The following is an 18,474-nucleotide window of genomic DNA, read 5'->3' on the forward strand; positions in this document are numbered from 1 at the left end:
TACTCAAAGGTGAGCTCCGCTTTACCCTCCTCTGTTTACTACTATATTTGAATTTACAGTATTAAATGCAATTATTATTTAAACTTCATAAAAGGATTGAATACACATAGTTATGTATTGTTCGCCTATTCACATTGCAAACGAGGAAATGATCAGTACATCTTCTGTATGTATTATTAAGTTATCAACAATAAAAATGACAACAAGCTATGGCTGCAGTTTAATAAATTGTGGAATTTACATTGCTTTTCTTTGTCATATTTTTCTTTTATTCCACACTCACCAACAAATGAGACGTAAATAAAAATTTTCAAAGATACATGGTTATAGCTAATGGTATATTCCTGTTTACATCCAATGCCTTCTGCATTTTGTTTAGCTGCAAAGGAAATTAGATTATTAAAATGCACAGTAAACCCACTTATAAAATAATATTTATGGGCAGCTATGAATTTTTATTTATTCAGGATTTTACAAAAGGAATTTTAGCACCATCAAGCATGTATAGTAACTTTCCCCATTCTCTGAAGAACAATAAAAGCATAGCACCTTTTAATATTGAAGAAGAAATACAACTATTGTATATGCATCCCAGCATCTGGAGATGAGGTAGCTTATGCTAAGAAACCGAATCCTTTTGCACCTGACAATTTGAGGGTAAAATGGAAATATTGTTCATATTCTGTACATAACAGTTTTCTGCATACAATTTATGGTACTTGCCTAAATGCTAACAGTAACATATGCTTGTGAGAAGTATAGTTTGGCACACAATATCAACATAATGAAGACTTGAAAAAAATATATAGTTTTTATACTGTACCTTGTAAATAAATATTTTTTTGTTTTACTCTTTGCAGTACAGCAATGCAAGTATGCAAATTCTAAAGAAATATCTGAAAAATTACAATCAACTGAAAACCAAAATGGGAAACCCATCAAGCTTTGTAACCCTTTGTAAGCAATTTCTATTTAATATGTACAGTACATTTGAGCTTCAAATTGTAACTAAAGCCCAATACTGATAAACCAGACATCATAAATTATCTAATCATAACTTTAGAACTTTTAATAACGTTAGCTTACCTCACAATTTAAAAATAAACATGGCAAACATGTAAAGCTTGATGAATTCATCCCAAAATGTTGGAAAGCAGAAGTCCATCAAACTGGAACAATTCAATTTGTTTTTAAACCTTTAAGGTACTTGGCATACATAGAAAAATCATGATTATTTTACCCCTTTTTTCTCAATTTGTCAGATTTTTTAAATGGAGAGCAAACATATGGAACACTATAAAAATATTGATTCGTGTATTATCTTCCTGCTCTTCAGATGGTTTAAAAAATGAAAAATAAATATTTTTAAGGAAGGCCAAGAAGTTAATAAAAAAGGGAAAATAATGAACAACTGTATGTACAGTGCTGGAGCACAGACAGCTACAGTTTTCAAGAGTCTCAGGATAACTTCAGTCAGTTTAAGTTCTTAGGTTGTTTGTTGGTGTGATTTACAAAAAGCAGACTGGCCCAATGTCAACTCCAAATTCTTGGTCTGCACCTCCGATGTCCACAGGAGCAATATCAATAATAGGCAAACGTTTCACATTCTGGGTCCTGTACTCAAACACAGTTTTACCGATATTTCCACTGCGCTTCTGGAAAGAGAAACAAACATGAATTTGTCATGTTGTGGGAATCCCTATTCAATATACAGTGCCGTGCACATGAGCATATTATGGCACCCTTACAACATATTTACGTCTTGTGAATTCATAAACACAGTAGGGCTCCACTTCTATTATGTCCTACTGGACCTTCCTATTGAATCTATGATTTTGTAAATAGAAATGCTAACTTTTTTCCTGTTGGATTTCTTATGCATCTATCAAATGCCATATTATAGAGATGATCTCCCATAGAAGCGATGTGTCTAGCAATGAACTATGTATTATGCCACCATATGGAGCACTATAGGGTGTCAGAATGAGTACTTATAGCTAATACACAGTCACAGTGGGATTTAATTTGCCTCAACTGTTTTCCTCCACCCAATACAATAATAATATCACTAGTGACTTTTTATAATAGTATAAATATGCGGCACACAGAATATTCTTTCCAATTTAAAGGTAATTTTATTTATTGATTTTCACAATTAAAGGTTCATGATCCAGTTTATAGGAATTAAAATGCTGCGTATCCACTATCCCTATATGAACAGGACGTTTCGGTCCATAGGGACCATCTTCAGCGGCTTGGAGTTTCTATAGGAAAATAATAGCACATGTTTAATGAGGTATCTGAACCCTTTGTGATAAATGAAGTATTCAATAGGGATATATATACACAATTGATATATACATAGTGAGGATACTTGTCACCTCAACTGAGGGTCAGTTGAAGTCACATGTATCAAATCCCCCCACTTCTAACTTGCTGGTATTGTGTCTCTTTAGTAGCATTAACAAAATCATTTTTGTATAATTATTATATAATTTTCCAAATATTTTTTCCTTTTATTTATTTTTGCTTTATTTAATGCATTTACTACTATATTTTCCATCTCCCTTCTATATTTATTTTATTTCATTTTGTTCTCCATAACTTTATCCTTTTACTCTATCTACATATATCACAACTTCTCACTATAGACCAGTGTTTCCCAACCAGTGTGCCTCCAGCTGTTGCAAAACTACAACTCCCAGCATGCCCGCACAACCAAAGACTGTCCAGGCATGCTGGGAGTTGTAGTTTTGCAACAGCTGGAGGCACACTGGTAGGGAAACACTGCTATAGACCATACATTTTTTACTTGTGGAACATATCACATGACACTATGGAACATATCCTCTACACCACCCATATCACATGGCAACATTATCATGTGACTGTACTCAATAGAGCCCATAGATCACACATAGAGGTCAGAATCTAGCACATTAAGCTGTGGAACACATCACATCAGGTCGCAACGTGATCACGTGACTGGCACTCAGCAAAGCCAATACACTTTAAATAGATGCCAGATCTGGCTGAAAATGCGATCCAGATATCCCTTTATCTCTGACCACAGGTATTTTACTTACTTTTGCCTACATGCATGCAGCTGTTTACATCCCTCTACCTTCACTATATTACTGACATCTCTGTATTCTCATTTCTGTTGCCTACTATGCTACCTTGTCTTTTAACTCGCATTCTATATATATCTATACTTCATACAACCACCATACTGCTATATACCATTTACCAGCTACCATCTCTAATATTGTCTAGTACATAAAGCAAAATGACATTTTGGTCTATAATCTCCTTACACCCGCACATTCTTCCCGTACTCTCTCTTTTCACCACTTTTCCTCTATATATTGGCCTCTATCCTCACTATGTATATAATCACTTGTGTATATATATACATATTAAATACTTCATTTATCACAAAGGGTTCAGATACCTCATTCTAGATGTGCTATTATTTTCCTATAGAAACTCCAAGCCGCTAAAAAAAGATCTCTATGGACCAAAACGTCTCGCTCACATATGGATAGTGGTTATGCAGCATTTAATTTTCTATAAACTGAATCCTGAACCTTTTATTGTGAAAAATCACTAAATAAAATTACCTTTAAATTGCAAAAAAATATTCTGTGTGCTGGATATTTATACTATAGTTGGATGAACGTCGGGTCTTTGCTGGAACCGGGAAGAGTAAAACAGTGTGCGGTACTCCATTCTCTAATATAATAGTGACTTTTTGTCATGGTTTTTGGTGCAAAAACACCACGTCCCCTTGTCCCTGAGCAGCACAGATCCACAAGCAGAGCACTGGGGCAACAACAGCCACCATGTAGCACCGCACCATGTAAACAGATGTCAAAAATTCACCTTTCCACATGGTCTCAGGATCTACAACCTGAGACCTAGTAGGAGTTTATTGACCCTTCGGCAGTCTCTAGCTAATTAAAAACACTGTGTAAGAGGAGTGCTGATACCACAGGAAAGAGACAGACACTGATACAATTCCAAAAAATAGAGAGAGAAAAGCATGGATCGCTATGCAATTGGTGCAGCACCACATGGCACTGTATACTACTAATTATGCTGAAAAGTGATGTTAGTTGTGCTGGAAAGCAACAATAGATCATTGCATAGCAAGTAGATATGCCATCCATGCATTTCTCTTTTTGTCGGTATATTGCATATTTTGCATAGTGCTCTTCTTTCTCTCCTGGTATCAGCACTCCCAAACTCCTACTGGTTCTCAGTTGGAATCCTTAAGCGCTCAAGGGGAACTTTTGGCATCTGTTCACATGGTGCAGTGCTGCATGGTTTCTGTGCAATTCTGGCAGCAGGGGTGCTGTCGGACTGCTTGGGTACACCACCTATTGGTGTGACATATGGCAATAAATTAGAAGGTATCCACTCGTAGAGGCGACCTTGACATGGTGAGTGGGTTTATGCATTTTGATCAAAACATATACAAATGCCTTATAGCATTGTATACTACTAACTAGAAAAGGTACAATTTCTGGGGAAATTGTGTGATGTGTTCTTGCCTCCACCAGTAGCTTACAACTGGAGTGGGCGGAGTAACTGGGTGGAGTGTAGACTCCGCCCACTTTTATACATTTTGACCTTTGTCTCACACTGACCCACCCTGCCGAGTTTGGGTGCTGTGAGAATGACAGCTGTTTAAAGGTTTCTTATAGAAGTCAATAGGGAAAATCTGATTGGTTGTTTGTGGCTCCGCCCACTTTTTAGCATCCCCAAAATGAGATATACATTGGCACAGTCCTCCAGTGACCAACTGTGCCAAGTTTCGGGAACCCTGCCATTAACAGTCTAAGAGCAGCGGCAGTTTGAATTTTTCCCATTTAAACAAATGGCTGAAATTTGATTGGCCGTTGTAGACCCCGCCCACTTTTTAATTTTTTTTGACCCCAGTCACCCAATGACCTACGGTGCCTAGTTTGGGTATTCTGGCTTAAATACTGTGAGAATGACAGCAATTTAAAAGTTTCTCATTGAAGTCAATAGGGAAAATCTGATTGGTGGTTTGTAGCTCCGCCCACTTTTTAATGTCCCCCAAAATGTGACAGAAATTTTCAGGTTGACCCCATGACTAAGTGACCCAAGTTTGGTGACTTTAGTTTAAAATCTGTGCGACTGGGAGAGATTTGAAAATTGTCCCTGTCAAAGTCAATGGGAAAAACGTGGATTTTGGGGGCCCTGTCCCAGGGGCCCGGAGGGTGGGATCGGGTAACAAAGCAAAAGCAAGGTACTTGGGTGGGTGCCGACCAAGTCTGCAAAGTTTGGAATTTGTACTCCTAAAAATGTGGGAGAAGTAGCAATTTGAAGGTCTCATTAAAGTCAATGGGGAGATTTTGATTGGTTCTGTGTGGCCCCGCCCACTTTTTGGGGTCCCCGAAATGTGCCCAAAGTTTTCGGGTTGACTCCATGACTAAGTGACCCAAGTTTGGTGACTTTAGTTTAAAATCTGTGCGAGTGGGAGCGATTTGAAAATTTACCCTGTCAAAGTCTATGGGAAAAAAGGGGGCTTCCGGGGCCCGCCACGGGGGCCCCGGGGGTGGGATCGCTCCACAAAGTAATAGCAATCCGATCGGGTACAATCTGCACGTTTTGGTAAATTTTTGTCTATGTAGTGTAAAAACTGTGGGAGGAGTTAGGGTGGCAAATTTGGCTATAATAATAATAATAATAACTAGAAAAGGTACAATTTCTGGGGAAATTGTGTGATGTGTTCTTGCCTCCACCAGTAGCTTACAACTGGAGTGGGCGGAGTAACTGGGTGGAGTGTAGACTCCGCCCACTTTTATAAATTTTGACCTTTGTCTCACACTGACCCACCCTGCCGAGTTTGGGTGCTGTGAGAATGACAGCTGTTTAAAGGTTTCTTATTGAAGTCAATAGGGAAAATCTGATTGGTTGTTTGTGGCTCCGCCCACTTTTTAGCATCCCCAAAATGAGATATACATTGGCACAGTCCTCCAGTGACCAACTGTGCCAAGTTTCGGAACCCTGCCATTAACAGTCTAAGAGCAGCGGCAGTTTGAATTTTTCCCATTTAAACAAATGGCTGAAATTTGATTGGCCGTTGTAGACCCCGCCCACTTTTTAATTTTTTTTTGACCCCAGTCACCCAATGACCTACGGTGCCAAGTTTGGGTATTCTGACTTAAATATTGTGAGAATGACAGCAATTTAAAGGTTTCTCATTGAAGTCAATAGGGAAAATCTGATTTGTTGTTGTTGGCTCCGCCCACTTTTTAAATTTTTGAATCCAAATTAATCTATCACCTGATTTCAGAGATTTGAAGCCCCTGACATCAATCATGGAAGCATTTTTCAATTTTCTGCATTTTTTTTTTTCCACATTGAAATCAATGAAAGAAATCTGATTGGTTGTTTTTGGCCCCGCCCTCTTTTCAAAATTTTAATCCTAATCCTAAATTGTCCAACTGTACCAAGTTTGGGGAACCTGCCATTAACAGTCTAAGAGCAGCGGCAGTTTGAATTTTTCCCATTTAAACAAATGGCTGAAATTTGATTGGCCGTTGTAGACTCCGCCCACTTTTTTATAAATTTTTGAATCCAGTCACCCAATGACCTACGGTGCCAAGTTTGGGTATTCTGGCTTAAATACTGTGAGAATGACAGCAATTTAAAGGTTTCTCATTAAAGTTAATAGGGAAAATCTGATTTGTTGTTGTTGGCTCCGCCCACTTTTTAAATTTTTGAATCCAAAGTAATCTATCACCTGATTTCAGCGATTTGAAGCCCCTGACATCAATCATGGCAGCATTTTTCAATTTTCTGAATTTTTTTTTTTCCATATTGAAATCAATGAAAGAAATCTGATTGGTTGTTTTTGGCCCCGCCCACTTTTCAAAATTTTAATCCTAATCCTAAATTGTCCAACTGTACCACGTTTGGGAAACCTGCCATTAACAGTCTAAGAGCAGCGGCAGTTTGAATTTTTCCCATTTAAACAAATGGCTGAAATTTGATTGGCCGTTGTAGACTCCGCCCACTTTTTCATTATTTTTTGAATCCAGTCACCCAATGACCTACGGTGCCAAGTTTGGGTATTCTGGCTTAAATACTGTGAGAATGACAGCAATTTAAAAGTTTCTCATTGAAGTCAATAGGAAAAATCTGATTTGTTGTTGTTGGCTCCGCCCACTTTTTAAATTTTTGAATCCAAAGTAATCTATCACCTGATTTCAGCGATTTGAAGCCCCTGACATCAATCATGGCAGCATTTTTCAATTTTCTGAATTTTTTTTTTTCCATATTGAAATCAATGAAAGAAATCTGATTGGTTGTTTTTGGCCCCGCCCACTTTTCAAAATTTTAATCCTAATCCTAAATTGTCCAACTGTACCAAGTTTGGGAAACCTGCCATTAACAGTCTAAGAGCAGCGGCAGTTTGAATTTTTCCCATTTAAACAAATGGCTGAAATTTGATTGGCCGTTGTAGACTCCGCCCACTTTTTCATTATTTTTTGAATCCAGTCACCCAATGACCTACGGTGCCAAGTTTGGGTATTCTGGCTTAAATACTGTGAGAATGACAGCAATTTAAAGGTTTCTTATTGAAGTCAATAGGGAAAATCTGATTGGTTGTTTGTAGCTCCGCCCACTTTTTAATGTCCCCAAAATGTGACAGAAATTTTCAGGTTGACCCCATGACTGAGTGACCCAAGTTTGGTGAGTTTCACTCCGAAGCTGTATGAGTGACAAACATTTGCATTTTTCCAATAAAACTCTATGGGAGAAAAAAAGAGGTTTTCGGGGGCCCGCCCCAGGGGCCCGGAGGGTGGGATCGGTTAACAAAGCACAAGCAAGATACTCGGGTATGTGCCGACCAAGAGTGCAAAGTTCGGTATTTATACTCCTAAATCTGTGGGAGGAGTAGCAATTTGAACGTCTCATTGTAGTCAATGGGGAGAATTTGATTGGTTCTGTGTGGCCCCGCCCACATTTTCGGGTCTCCGAAATGTGCTAACAAATTGCGCGTTGACCCCATGACTAAGTGACCCAAGTTTGGTGACTTTAGTTTAAAATCTGTGCGACTGGGAGCGATTTGAAAATTGTCCCTGTCAAAGTCAATGGGAAAAACATGGATTTTGGGGGCCCTGTCCCAGGGGCCCGGAGGGTGGGATCGGGTAACAAAGCAAAAGCAAGGTACTCGGGTGGGTGCCGACCAAGTCTGCAAAGTCTGGAATTTGTACTCCTAAAAATGTGGGAGGAGTAGCAATTTGAAGTTCTCATTAAAGTCAATGGGGAGATTTTGATTGGTTCTGTATGGCCCCGCCCACTTTTTGGGGTCCCCGAAATGTGCCCAAAATTTTCGGGTTGACTCCATGACTAAGTGACCCAAGTTTGGTGACTTTAGCCTCAAAGCCTGGCGAGTGGGAGCGATTTGAAAATTTACCCTGTCAAAGTCTATGGGAAAAAAGGGGGCTTCCGGGGCCCGCCACGGGGGCCCCGGGGGTGGGATCGCTCCACAAAGTAATAGCAATCCGATCGGGTACAATCTGCACGTTTTGGTAAATTTTTGTCTATGTAGTGTAAAAACTGTGGGAGGAGTTAGGGTGGCAAATTTGGCTATAATAATAATAATAATAACTAGAAAAGGTACAATTTCTGGGGAAATTGTGTGATGTGTTCTTGCCTCCACCAGTAGCTTACAACTGGAGTGGGTGGAGTAACTGGGTGCAGTGTAGACTCCGCCCACTTTTATAAATTTTGACCTTTGTCTCACACTGACCCACCCTGCCGAGTTTGGGTGCTGTGAGAATGACAGCTGTTTAAAGGTTTCTTATTGAAGTCAATAGGGAAAATCTGATTGGTTGTTTGTGGCTCCGCCCACTTTTTAGCATCCCCAAAATGAGATATACATTGGCACAGTCCTCCAGTGACCAACTGTTCCAAGTTTCGGGAACCCTGCCATTAACAGTCTAAGAGCAGCGGCAGTTTGAATTTTTCCCATTTAAACAAATGGCTGAAATTTGATTGGCCGTTGTAGACCCCGCCCACTTTTTAAATTTTTTGACCCCAGTCACCCAATGACCTACGGTGCCTAGTTTGGGTATTCTGGCTTAAATACTGTGAGAATGACAGCAATTTAAAAGTTTCTCATTGAAGTCAATAGGGAAAATCTGATTGGTGGTTTGTAGCTCCGCCCACTTTTTAATGTCCCCCAAAATGTGACAGAAATTTTCAGGTTGACCCCATGACTAAGTGACCCAAGTTTGGTGACTTTAGTTTAAAATCTGTGCGACTGGGAGAGATTTGAAAATTGTCCCTGTCAAAGTCAATGGGAAAAACTTGGATTTTGGGGGCCCTGTCCCAGGGGCCCAGAGGGTGGGATCGGGTAACAAAGCAAAAGCAAGGTACTTGGGTGGGTGCCGACCAAGTCTGCAAAGTTTGGAATTTGTACTCCTAAAAATGTGGGAGAAGTAGCAATTTGAAGGTCTCATTAAAGTCAATGGGGAGATTTTGATTGGTTCTGTGTGGCCCCGCCCACTTTTTGGGGTCCCCGAAATGTGCCCAAAGTTTTCGGGTTGACTCCATGACTAAGTGACCCAAGTTTGGTGACTTTAGTTTAAAATCTGTGCGAGTGGGAGCGATTTGAAAATTTACCCTGTCAAAGTCTATGGGAAAAAAGGGGGCTTCCGGGGCCCGCCACGGGGGCCCCGGGGGTGGGATCGCTCCACAAAGTAATAGCAATCCGATCGGGTACAATCTGCATGTTTTGGTAAATTTTTGTCTATGTAGTGTAAAAACTGTGGGAGGAGTTAGGGTGGCAAATTTGGCTATAATAAGAATAAGAAGAATAATAATAATATACTTGTGAGATAATAGTATGTGGTCTTGCTATGCAAGAACACATAATAATAATAACTAGAAAAGGTACAATTTCTGGGGAAATTGTGTGATGTGTTCTTGCCTCCACCAGTAGCTTACAACTGGAGTGGGCGGAGTAACTGGGTGGAGTGTAGACTCCGCCCACTTTTATAAATTTTGACCTTTGTCTCACACTGACCCACCCTGCCGAGTTTGGGTGCTGTGAGAATGACAGCTGTTTAAAGGTTTCTTATAGAAGTCAATAGGGAAAATCTGATTGGTTGTTTGTGGCTCCGCCCACTTTTTAGCATCCCCAAAATGAGATATACATTGGCACAGTCCTCCAGTGACCAACTGTGCCAAGTTTCGGGAACCCTGCCATTAACAGTCTAAGAGCAGCGGCAGTTTGAATTTTTCCCATTTAAACAAATGGCTGAAATTTGATTGGCCGTTGTAGACCCCGCCCACTTTTTAATTTTTTTTGACCCCAGTCACCCAATGACCTACGGTGCCTAGTTTGGGTATTCTGGCTTAAATACTGTGAGAATGACAGCAATTTAAAAGTTTCTCATTGAAGTCAATAGGGAAAATCTGATTGGTGGTTTGTAGCTCCGCCCACTTTTTAATGTCCCCCAAAATGTGACAGAAATTTTCAGGTTGACCCCATGACTAAGTGACCCAAGTTTGGTGACTTTAGTTTAAAATCTGTGCGACTGGGAGAGATTTGAAAATTGTCCCTGTCAAAGTCAATGGGAAAAACGTGGATTTTGGGGGCCCTGTCCCAGGGGCCCGGAGGGTGGGATCGGGTAACAAAGCAAAAGCAAGGTACTTGGGTGGGTGCCGACCAAGTCTGCAAAGTTTGGAATTTGTACTCCTAAAAATGTGGGAGAAGTAGCAATTTGAAGGTCTCATTAAAGTCAATGGGGAGATTTTGATTGGTTCTGTGTGGCCCCGCCCACTTTTTGGGGTCCCCGAAATGTGCCCAAAGTTTTCGGGTTGACTCCATGACTAAGTGACCCAAGTTTGGTGACTTTAGCGTCAAAGCCTGGCGAGTGGGAGCGATTTGAAAATTTACCCTGTCAAAGTCTATGGGAAAAAAGGGGGCTTCCGGGGCCCGCCACGGGGGCCCCGGGGGTGGGATCGCTCCACAAAGTAATAGCAATCCGATCGGGCACAATCTGCACGTTTTGGTAAATTTTTGTCTATGTAGTGTAAAAACTGTGGGAGGAGTTAGGGTGGCAAATTTGGCTATAATAAGAATAAGAAGAATAATAAGAACTAGAAAAGGTACAATTTCTGGGGAAATTGTGTGATGTGTTCTTGCCTCCACCAGTAGCTTACAACTGGAGTGGGCGGAGTAACTGGGTGGAGTGTAGACTCCGCCCACTTTTATACATTTTGACCTTTGTCTCACACTGACCCACCTTGCCGAGTTTGGGTGCTGTGAGAATGACAGCTGTTTAAAGGTTTCTTATTGAAGTCAATAGGGAAAATCTGATTGGTTTTTGGCCCCGCCCACTTTTCTGAATTTTAATCCTAATCCTAAATTGTCCAACTGTACCAAGTTTGGGGATCCTGCCATTAACAGTCTAAGAGCAGCGGCAGTTTTAAATTTTCCCATTAAAACATATAGCTGAAATTTGATTGGCCGTTGTAGACCCCGCCCACTTTAAAACATTTGAATTCTAGTCACCTATTAACCGAATATATTAAGTTTAACAACCCTGCCATTAACAATGTTGAAATGGCAGCAATTTAAAATTTTCTCATTGAAGACAATAGGGAAAATCTGATTTGTTGTTGTTGGCTCCGCCCACTTTTAAATTTTTTGAATCCAAAGTAATCTATGACCTGATCTCAGCGATTTGAAGCCCCTGACATCAATCATGGCAGCATTTTTCAATTTTCTGAATTTTTTTTTTTCCATATTGAAATCAATGAAAGAAATCTGATTGGTTGTTTTTGGCCCCGCCCACTTTTCAAAATTTTTATCCTAATCCTAAATTGTCCAACTGTACCAAGTTTGGGAAACCTGCCATTAACAGTCTAAGAGCAGCGGCAGTTTGAATTTTTCCCATTTAAACAAATGGCTGAAATTTGATTGGCCGTTGTAGACTCCGCCCACTTTTTCATTATTTTTTGAATCCAGTCACCCAATGACCTACGGTGCCAAGTTTGGGTATTCTGGCTTAAATACTGTGAGAATGACAGCAATTTAAAAGTTTCTCATTGAAGTCAATAGGGAAAATCTGATTTGTTGTTGTTGGCTCCGCCCACTTTTTAAATTTTTGAATCCAAAGTAATCTATCACCTGATTTCAGCGATTTGAAGCCCCTGACATCAATCATGGCAGCATTTTTCAATTTTCTGAAATTTTTTTTTTCCATATTGAAATCAATGAAAGAAATCTGATTGGTTGTTTTTGGCCCCGCCCACTTTTCAAAATTTTAATCCTAATCCTAAATTGTCCAACTGTACCACGTTTGGGAAACCTGCCATTAACAGTCTAAGAGCAGCGGCAGTTTGAATTTTTCCCATTTAAACAAATGGCTGAAATTTGATTGGCCGTTGTAGACTCCGCCCACTTTTTCATTATTTTTTGAATCCAGTCACCCAATGACCTACGGTGCCAAGTTTGGGTATTCTGGCTTAAATACTGTGAGAATGACAGCAATTTAAAGGTTTCTTATTGAAGTCAATAGGGAAAATCTGGTTGTTTGTAGCTCCGCCCACTTTTTAATGTCCCCAAAATGTGACAGAAATTTTCAGGTTGACCCCATGACTGAGTGACCCAAGTTTGGTGAGTTTCACTCCGAAGCTGTATGAGTGACAAACATTTGCATTTTTCCAATAAAACTCTATGGGAGAAAAAAAGAGGTTTTCGGGGGCCCGCCCCAGGGGCCCGGAGGGTGGGATCGGTTAACAAAGCACAAGCAAGATACTCGGGTATGTGCCGACCAAGAGTGCAAAGTTCGGTATTTATACTCCTAAATCTGTGGGAGGAGTAGCAATTTGAACGTCTCATTGTAGTCAATGGGGAGAATTTGATTGGTTCTGTGTGGCCCCGCCCACATTTTCGGGTCTCCGAAATGTGCTAACAAATTGCGCGTTGACCCCATGACTAAGTGACCCAAGTTTGGTGACTTTAGTTTAAAATCTGTGCGACTGGGAGCGATTTGAAAATTGTCCCTGTCAAAGTCAATGGGAAAAACATGGATTTTGGGGGCCCTGTCCCAGGGGCCCGGAGGGTGGGATCGGGTAACAAAGCAAAAGCAAGGTACTCGGGTGGGTGCCGACCAAGTCTGCAAAGTCTGGAATTTGTACTCCTAAAAATGTGGGAGGAGTAGCAATTTGAAGTTCTCATTAAAGTCAATGGGGAGATTTTGATTGGTTCTGTATGGCCCCGCCCACTTTTTGGGGTCCCCGAAATGTGCCCAAAATTTTCGGGTTGACTCCATGACTAAGTGACCCAAGTTTGGTGACTTTAGCGTCAAAGCCTGGCGAGTGGGAGCGATTTGAAAATTTACCCTGTCAAAGTCTATGGGAAAAAAGGGGGCTTCCGGGGCCCGCCACGGGGGCCCCGGGGGTGGGATCGCTCCACAAAGTAATAGCAATCCGATCGGGTACAATCTGCACGTTTTGGTAAATTTTTGTCTATGTAGTGTAAAAACTGTGGGAGGAGTTAGGGTGGCAAATTTGGCTATAATAATAATAATAATAACTAGAAAAGGTACAATTTCTGGGGAAATTGTGTGATGTGTTCTTGCCTCCACCAGTAGCTTACAACTGGAGTGGGCGGAGTAACTGGGTGGAGTGTAGACTCCGCCCACTTTTATAAATTTTGACCTTTGTCTCACACTGACCCACCCTGCCGAGTTTGGGTGCTGTGAGAATGACAGCTGTTTAAAGGTTTCTTATTGAAGTCAATAGGGAAAATCTGATTGGTTGTTTGTGGCTCCGCCCACTTTTTAGCATCCCCAAAATGAGATATACATTGGCACAGTCCTCCAGTGACCAACTGTGCCAAGTTTCGGGAACCCTGCCATTAACAGTCTAAGAGCAGCGGCAGTTTGAATTTTTCCCATTTAAACAAATGGCTGAAATTTGATTGGCCGTTGTAGACCCCGCCCACTTTTTAATTTTTTTTACCCCAGTCACCCAATGACCTACGGTGCCTAGTTTGGGTATTCTGGCTTAAATACTGTGAGAATGACAGCAATTTAAAAGTTTCTCATTGAAGTCAATAGGGAAAATCTGATTGGTGGTTTGTAGCTCCGCCCACTTTTTAATGTCCCCCAAAATGTGACAGAAATTTTCAGGTTGACCCCATGACTAAGTGACCCAAGTTTGGTGACTTTAGTTTAAAATCTGTGCGACTGGGAGAGATTTGAAAATTGTCCCTGTCAAAGTCAATGGGAAAAACGTGGATTTTGGGGGCCCTGTCCCAGGGGCCCGGAGGGTGGGATCGGGTAACAAAGCAAAAGCAAGGTACTTGGGTGGGTGCCGACCAAGTCTGCAAAGTTTGGAATTTGTACTCCTAAAAATGTGGGAGAAGTAGCAATTTGAAGGTCTCATTAAAGTCAATGGGGAGATTTTGATTGGTTCTGTGTGGCCCCGCCCACTTTTTGGGGTCCCCGAAATGTGCCCAAAATTTTCGGGTTGACTCCATGACTAAGTGACCCAAGTTTGGTGACTTTAGCGTCAAAGCCTGGCGAGTGGGAGCGATTTGAAAATGTACCCTGTCAAAGTCTATGGGAAAAAAGGGGGCTTCCGGGGCCCGCCACGGGGGCCCCGGGGGTGGGATCGCTCCACAAAGTAATAGCAATCCGATCGGGTACAATCTGCACGTTTTGGTAAATTTTTGTCTATGTAGTGTAAAAACTGTGGGAGGAGTTAGGGTGGCAAATTTGGCTATAATAAGAATAAGAAGAATAAGAATAACTAGAAAAGGTACAATTTCTGGGGAAATTGTGTGATGTGTTCTTGCCTCCACCAGTAGCTTACAACTGGAGTGGGCGGAGTAACTGGGTGGAGTGTAGACTCCGCCCACTTTTATAAATTTTGACCTTTGTCTCACACTGACCCACCCTGCCGAGTTTGGGTGCTGTGAGAATGACAGCTGTTTAAAGGTTTCTTATTGAAGTCAATAGGGAAAATCTGATTGGTTGTTTGTGGCTCCGCCCACTTTTTAGCATCCCCAAAATGAGATATACATTGGCACAGTCCTCCAGTGACCAACTGTGCCAAGTTTCGGGAACCCTGCCATTAACAGTCTAAGAGCAGCGGCAGTTTGAATTTTTCCCATTTAAACAAATGGCTGAAATTTGATTGGCCGTTGTAGACCCCGCCCACTTTTTAATTTTTTTTGACCCCAGTCACCCAATGACCTACGGTGCCTAGTTTGGGTATTCTGGCTTAAATACTGTGAGAATGACAGCAATTTAAAAGTTTCTCATTGAAGTCAATAGGGAAAATCTGATTGGTGGTTTGTAGCTCCGCCCACTTTTTAATGTCCCCCAAAATGTGACAGAAATTTTCAGGTTGACCCCATGACTAAGTGACCCAAGTTTGGTGACTTTAGTTTAAAATCTGTGCGACTGGGAGAGATTTGAAAATTGTCCCTGTCAAAGTCAATGGGAAAAACGTGGATTTTGGGGGCCCTGTCCCAGGGGCCCGGAGGGTGGGATCGGGTAACAAAGCAAAAGCAAGGTACTTGGGTGGGTGCCGACCAAGTCTGCAAAGTTTGGAATTTGTACTCCTAAAAATGTGGGAGAAGTAGCAATTTGAAGGTCTCATTAAAGTCAATGGGGAGATTTTGATTGGTTCTGTGTGGCCCCGCCCACTTTTTGGGGTCCCCGAAATGTGCCCAAAATTTTCGGGTTGACTCCATGACTAAGTGACCCAAGTTTGGTGACTTTAGCGTCAAAGCCTGGCGAGTGGGAGCGATTTGAAAATTTACCCTGTCAAAGTCTATGGGAAAAAAGGGGGCTTCCGGGGCCCGCCACGGGGGCCCCGGGGGTGGGATCGCTCCACAAAGTAATAGCAATCCGATCGGGTACAATCTGCACGTTTTGGTAAATTTTTGTCTATGTAGTGTAAAAACTGTGGGAGGAGTTAGGGTGGCAAATTTGGCTATAATAATAATAATAATAATATATATGTGAGATAATAGTATGTGGTCTTGCTATGCAAGAACACATAATAACTAGAAAAGGTACAATTTCTGGGGAAATTGTGTGATGTGTTCTTGCCTCCACCAGTAGCTTACAACTGGAGTGGGCGGAGTAACTGGGTGGAGTGTAGACTCCGCCCACTTTTATAAATTTTGACCTTTGTCTCACACTGACCCACCCTGCCGAGTTTGGGTGCTGTGAGAATGACAGCTGTTTAAAGGTTTCTTATTGAAGTCAATAGGGAAAATCTGATTGGTTGTTTGTGGCTCCGCCCACTTTTTAGCATCCCCAAAATGAGATATACATTGGCACAGTCCTCCAGTGACCAACTGTGCCAAGTTTCGGGAACCCTGCCATTAACAGTCTAAGAGCAGCGGCAGTTTGAATTTTTCCCATTTAAACAAATGGCTGAAATTTGATTGGCCGTTGTAGACCCCGCCCACTTTTTAATTTTTTTTGACCCCAGTCACCCAATGACCTACGGTGCCTAGTTTGGGTATTCTGGCTTAAATACTGTGAGAATGACAGCAATTTAAAAGTTTCTCATTGAAGTCAATAGGGAAAATCTGATTGGTGGTTTGTAGCTCCGCCCACTTTTTAATGTCCCCCAAAATGTGACAGAAATTTTCAGGTTGACCCCATGACTAAGTGACCCAAGTTTGGTGACTTTAGTTTAAAATCTGTGCGACTGGGAGAGATTTGAAAATTGTCCCTGTCAAAGTCAATGGGAAAAACGTGGATTTTGGGGGCCCTGTCCCAGGGGCCCGGAGGGTGGGATCGGGTAACAAAGCAAAAGCAAGGTACTTGGGTGGGTGCCGACCAAGTCTGCAAAGTTTGGAATTTGTACTCCTAAAAATGTGGGAGAAGTAGCAATTTGAAGGTCTCATTAAAGTCAATGGGGAGATTTTGATTGGTTCTGTAGTGGCCCCGCCCACTTTTTGGGGTCCCCGAAATGTGCCCAAATTTTCGGGTTGACTCCATGACTAAGTGACCCAAGTTTGGTGACTTTAGCGTCAAAGCCTGGCGAGTGGGAGCGATTTGAAAATTTACCCTGTCAAAGTCTATGGGAAAAAAGGGGGCTTCCGGGGCCCGCCACGGGGGCCCCGGGGTGGGATCGCTCCACAAAGTAATAGCAATCCGATCGGGTACAATCTGCACGTTTTGGTAAATTTTTGTCTATGTAGTGTAAAAACTGTGGGAGGAGTTAGGGTGGCAAATTTGGCTATAATAAGAATAAAGAATAGAACTAGAAAAGGTACAATTTCTGGGGAAATTGTGTGATGTGTTCTTGCCTCCACCAGTAGCTTACAACTGGAGTGGGCGGAGTAACTGGGTGGAGTGTAGACTCCGCCCACTTTTATAAATTTTGACCTTTGTCTCACACTGACCCACCCTGCCGAGTTTGGGTGCTGTGAGAATGACAGCTGTTTAAAGGTTTCTTATTGAAGTCAATAGGGAAAATCTGATTGGTTGTTTGTGGCTCCGCCCACTTTTTAGCATCCCCAAAATGAGATATACATTGGCACAGTCCTCCAGTGACCAACTGTGCCAAGTTTCGGAACCCTGCCATTAACAGTCTAAGAGCAGCGGCAGTTTGAATTTTTCCCATTTAAACAAATGGCTGAAATTTGATTGGCCGTTGTAGACCCCGCCCACTTTTTAATTTTTTTTGACCCCAGTCACCCAATGACCTACGGTGCCTAGTTTGGGTATTCTGGCTTAAATACTGTGAGAATGACAGCAATTTAAAAGTTTCTCATTGAAGTCAATAGGGAAAATCTGATTGGTGGTTTGTAGCTCCGCCCACTTTTTAATGTCCCCCAAAATGTGACAGAAATTTTCAGGTTGACCCCATGACTAAGTGACCCAAGTTTGGTGACTTTAGTTTAAAATCTGTGCGACTGGGAGAGATTTGAAAATTGTCCCTGTCAAAGTCAATGGGAAAAACGTGGATTTTGGGGGCCCTGTCCCAGGGGCCCGGAGGGTGGGATCGGGTAACAAAGCAAAAGCAAGGTACTCGGGTGGTGCCGACCAAGTCTGCAAGTCTGGAATTTGTACTCCTAAAAATGTGGGAGGAGTAGCAATTTGAAAGTTCTCATTAAAGTCAATGGGGAGATTTTGATTGGTTCTGTGTGGCCCCGCCCACTTTGGGGTCCCGAAATGTGCTAACAAATTCGGGTTGACCCATGACTAAGTGACCCAAGTTGGTGACTTTAGTTAAAATCTGGCGACTGGGAGCGATTTGAAAATTGTCCCTGTCAAAGTCAATGGGAAAAACCAGGATTTTGGGGGCCCTGTCCCAGGGCCCGGAGGGTGGGATCGGTAACAAAGCAAAAGCAAGGTACTCGGGTGGGTGCCGACCAAGTCTGCAAAGTGGAATTTGTACTCCTAAAATGTGGGAGGAGTAGCAATTTGAAGTTCTCATTAA

At 41.8% G+C, this 18,474-nt stretch overlaps 1 protein-coding gene across 1 annotated transcript in view; it reads right to left on the reverse strand.

Moving 5' to 3' along the window:
- Nucleotides 1-208: 208 nt before the first annotated feature.
- COL5A2 (collagen type V alpha 2 chain) overlaps nucleotides 209-18,474 on the reverse strand; it is a 260,308-nt gene continuing 242,042 nt past the window's right edge. The window contains exon 54 of the mRNA XM_044302642.1: nucleotides 209-1,655. Within this exon, the coding sequence (XP_044158577.1) occupies nucleotides 1,509-1,655 (147 nt within the window). The 3' untranslated portion in view covers nucleotides 209-1,508. The remainder of the gene's footprint in view (nucleotides 1,656-18,474) is intronic.

Source organism: Bufo gargarizans, chromosome 8 (genome assembly GCF_014858855.1).
Source record: "Bufo gargarizans isolate SCDJY-AF-19 chromosome 8, ASM1485885v1, whole genome shotgun sequence".
NCBI classification, from domain to species: domain Eukaryota; kingdom Metazoa; phylum Chordata; class Amphibia; order Anura; family Bufonidae; genus Bufo; species Bufo gargarizans.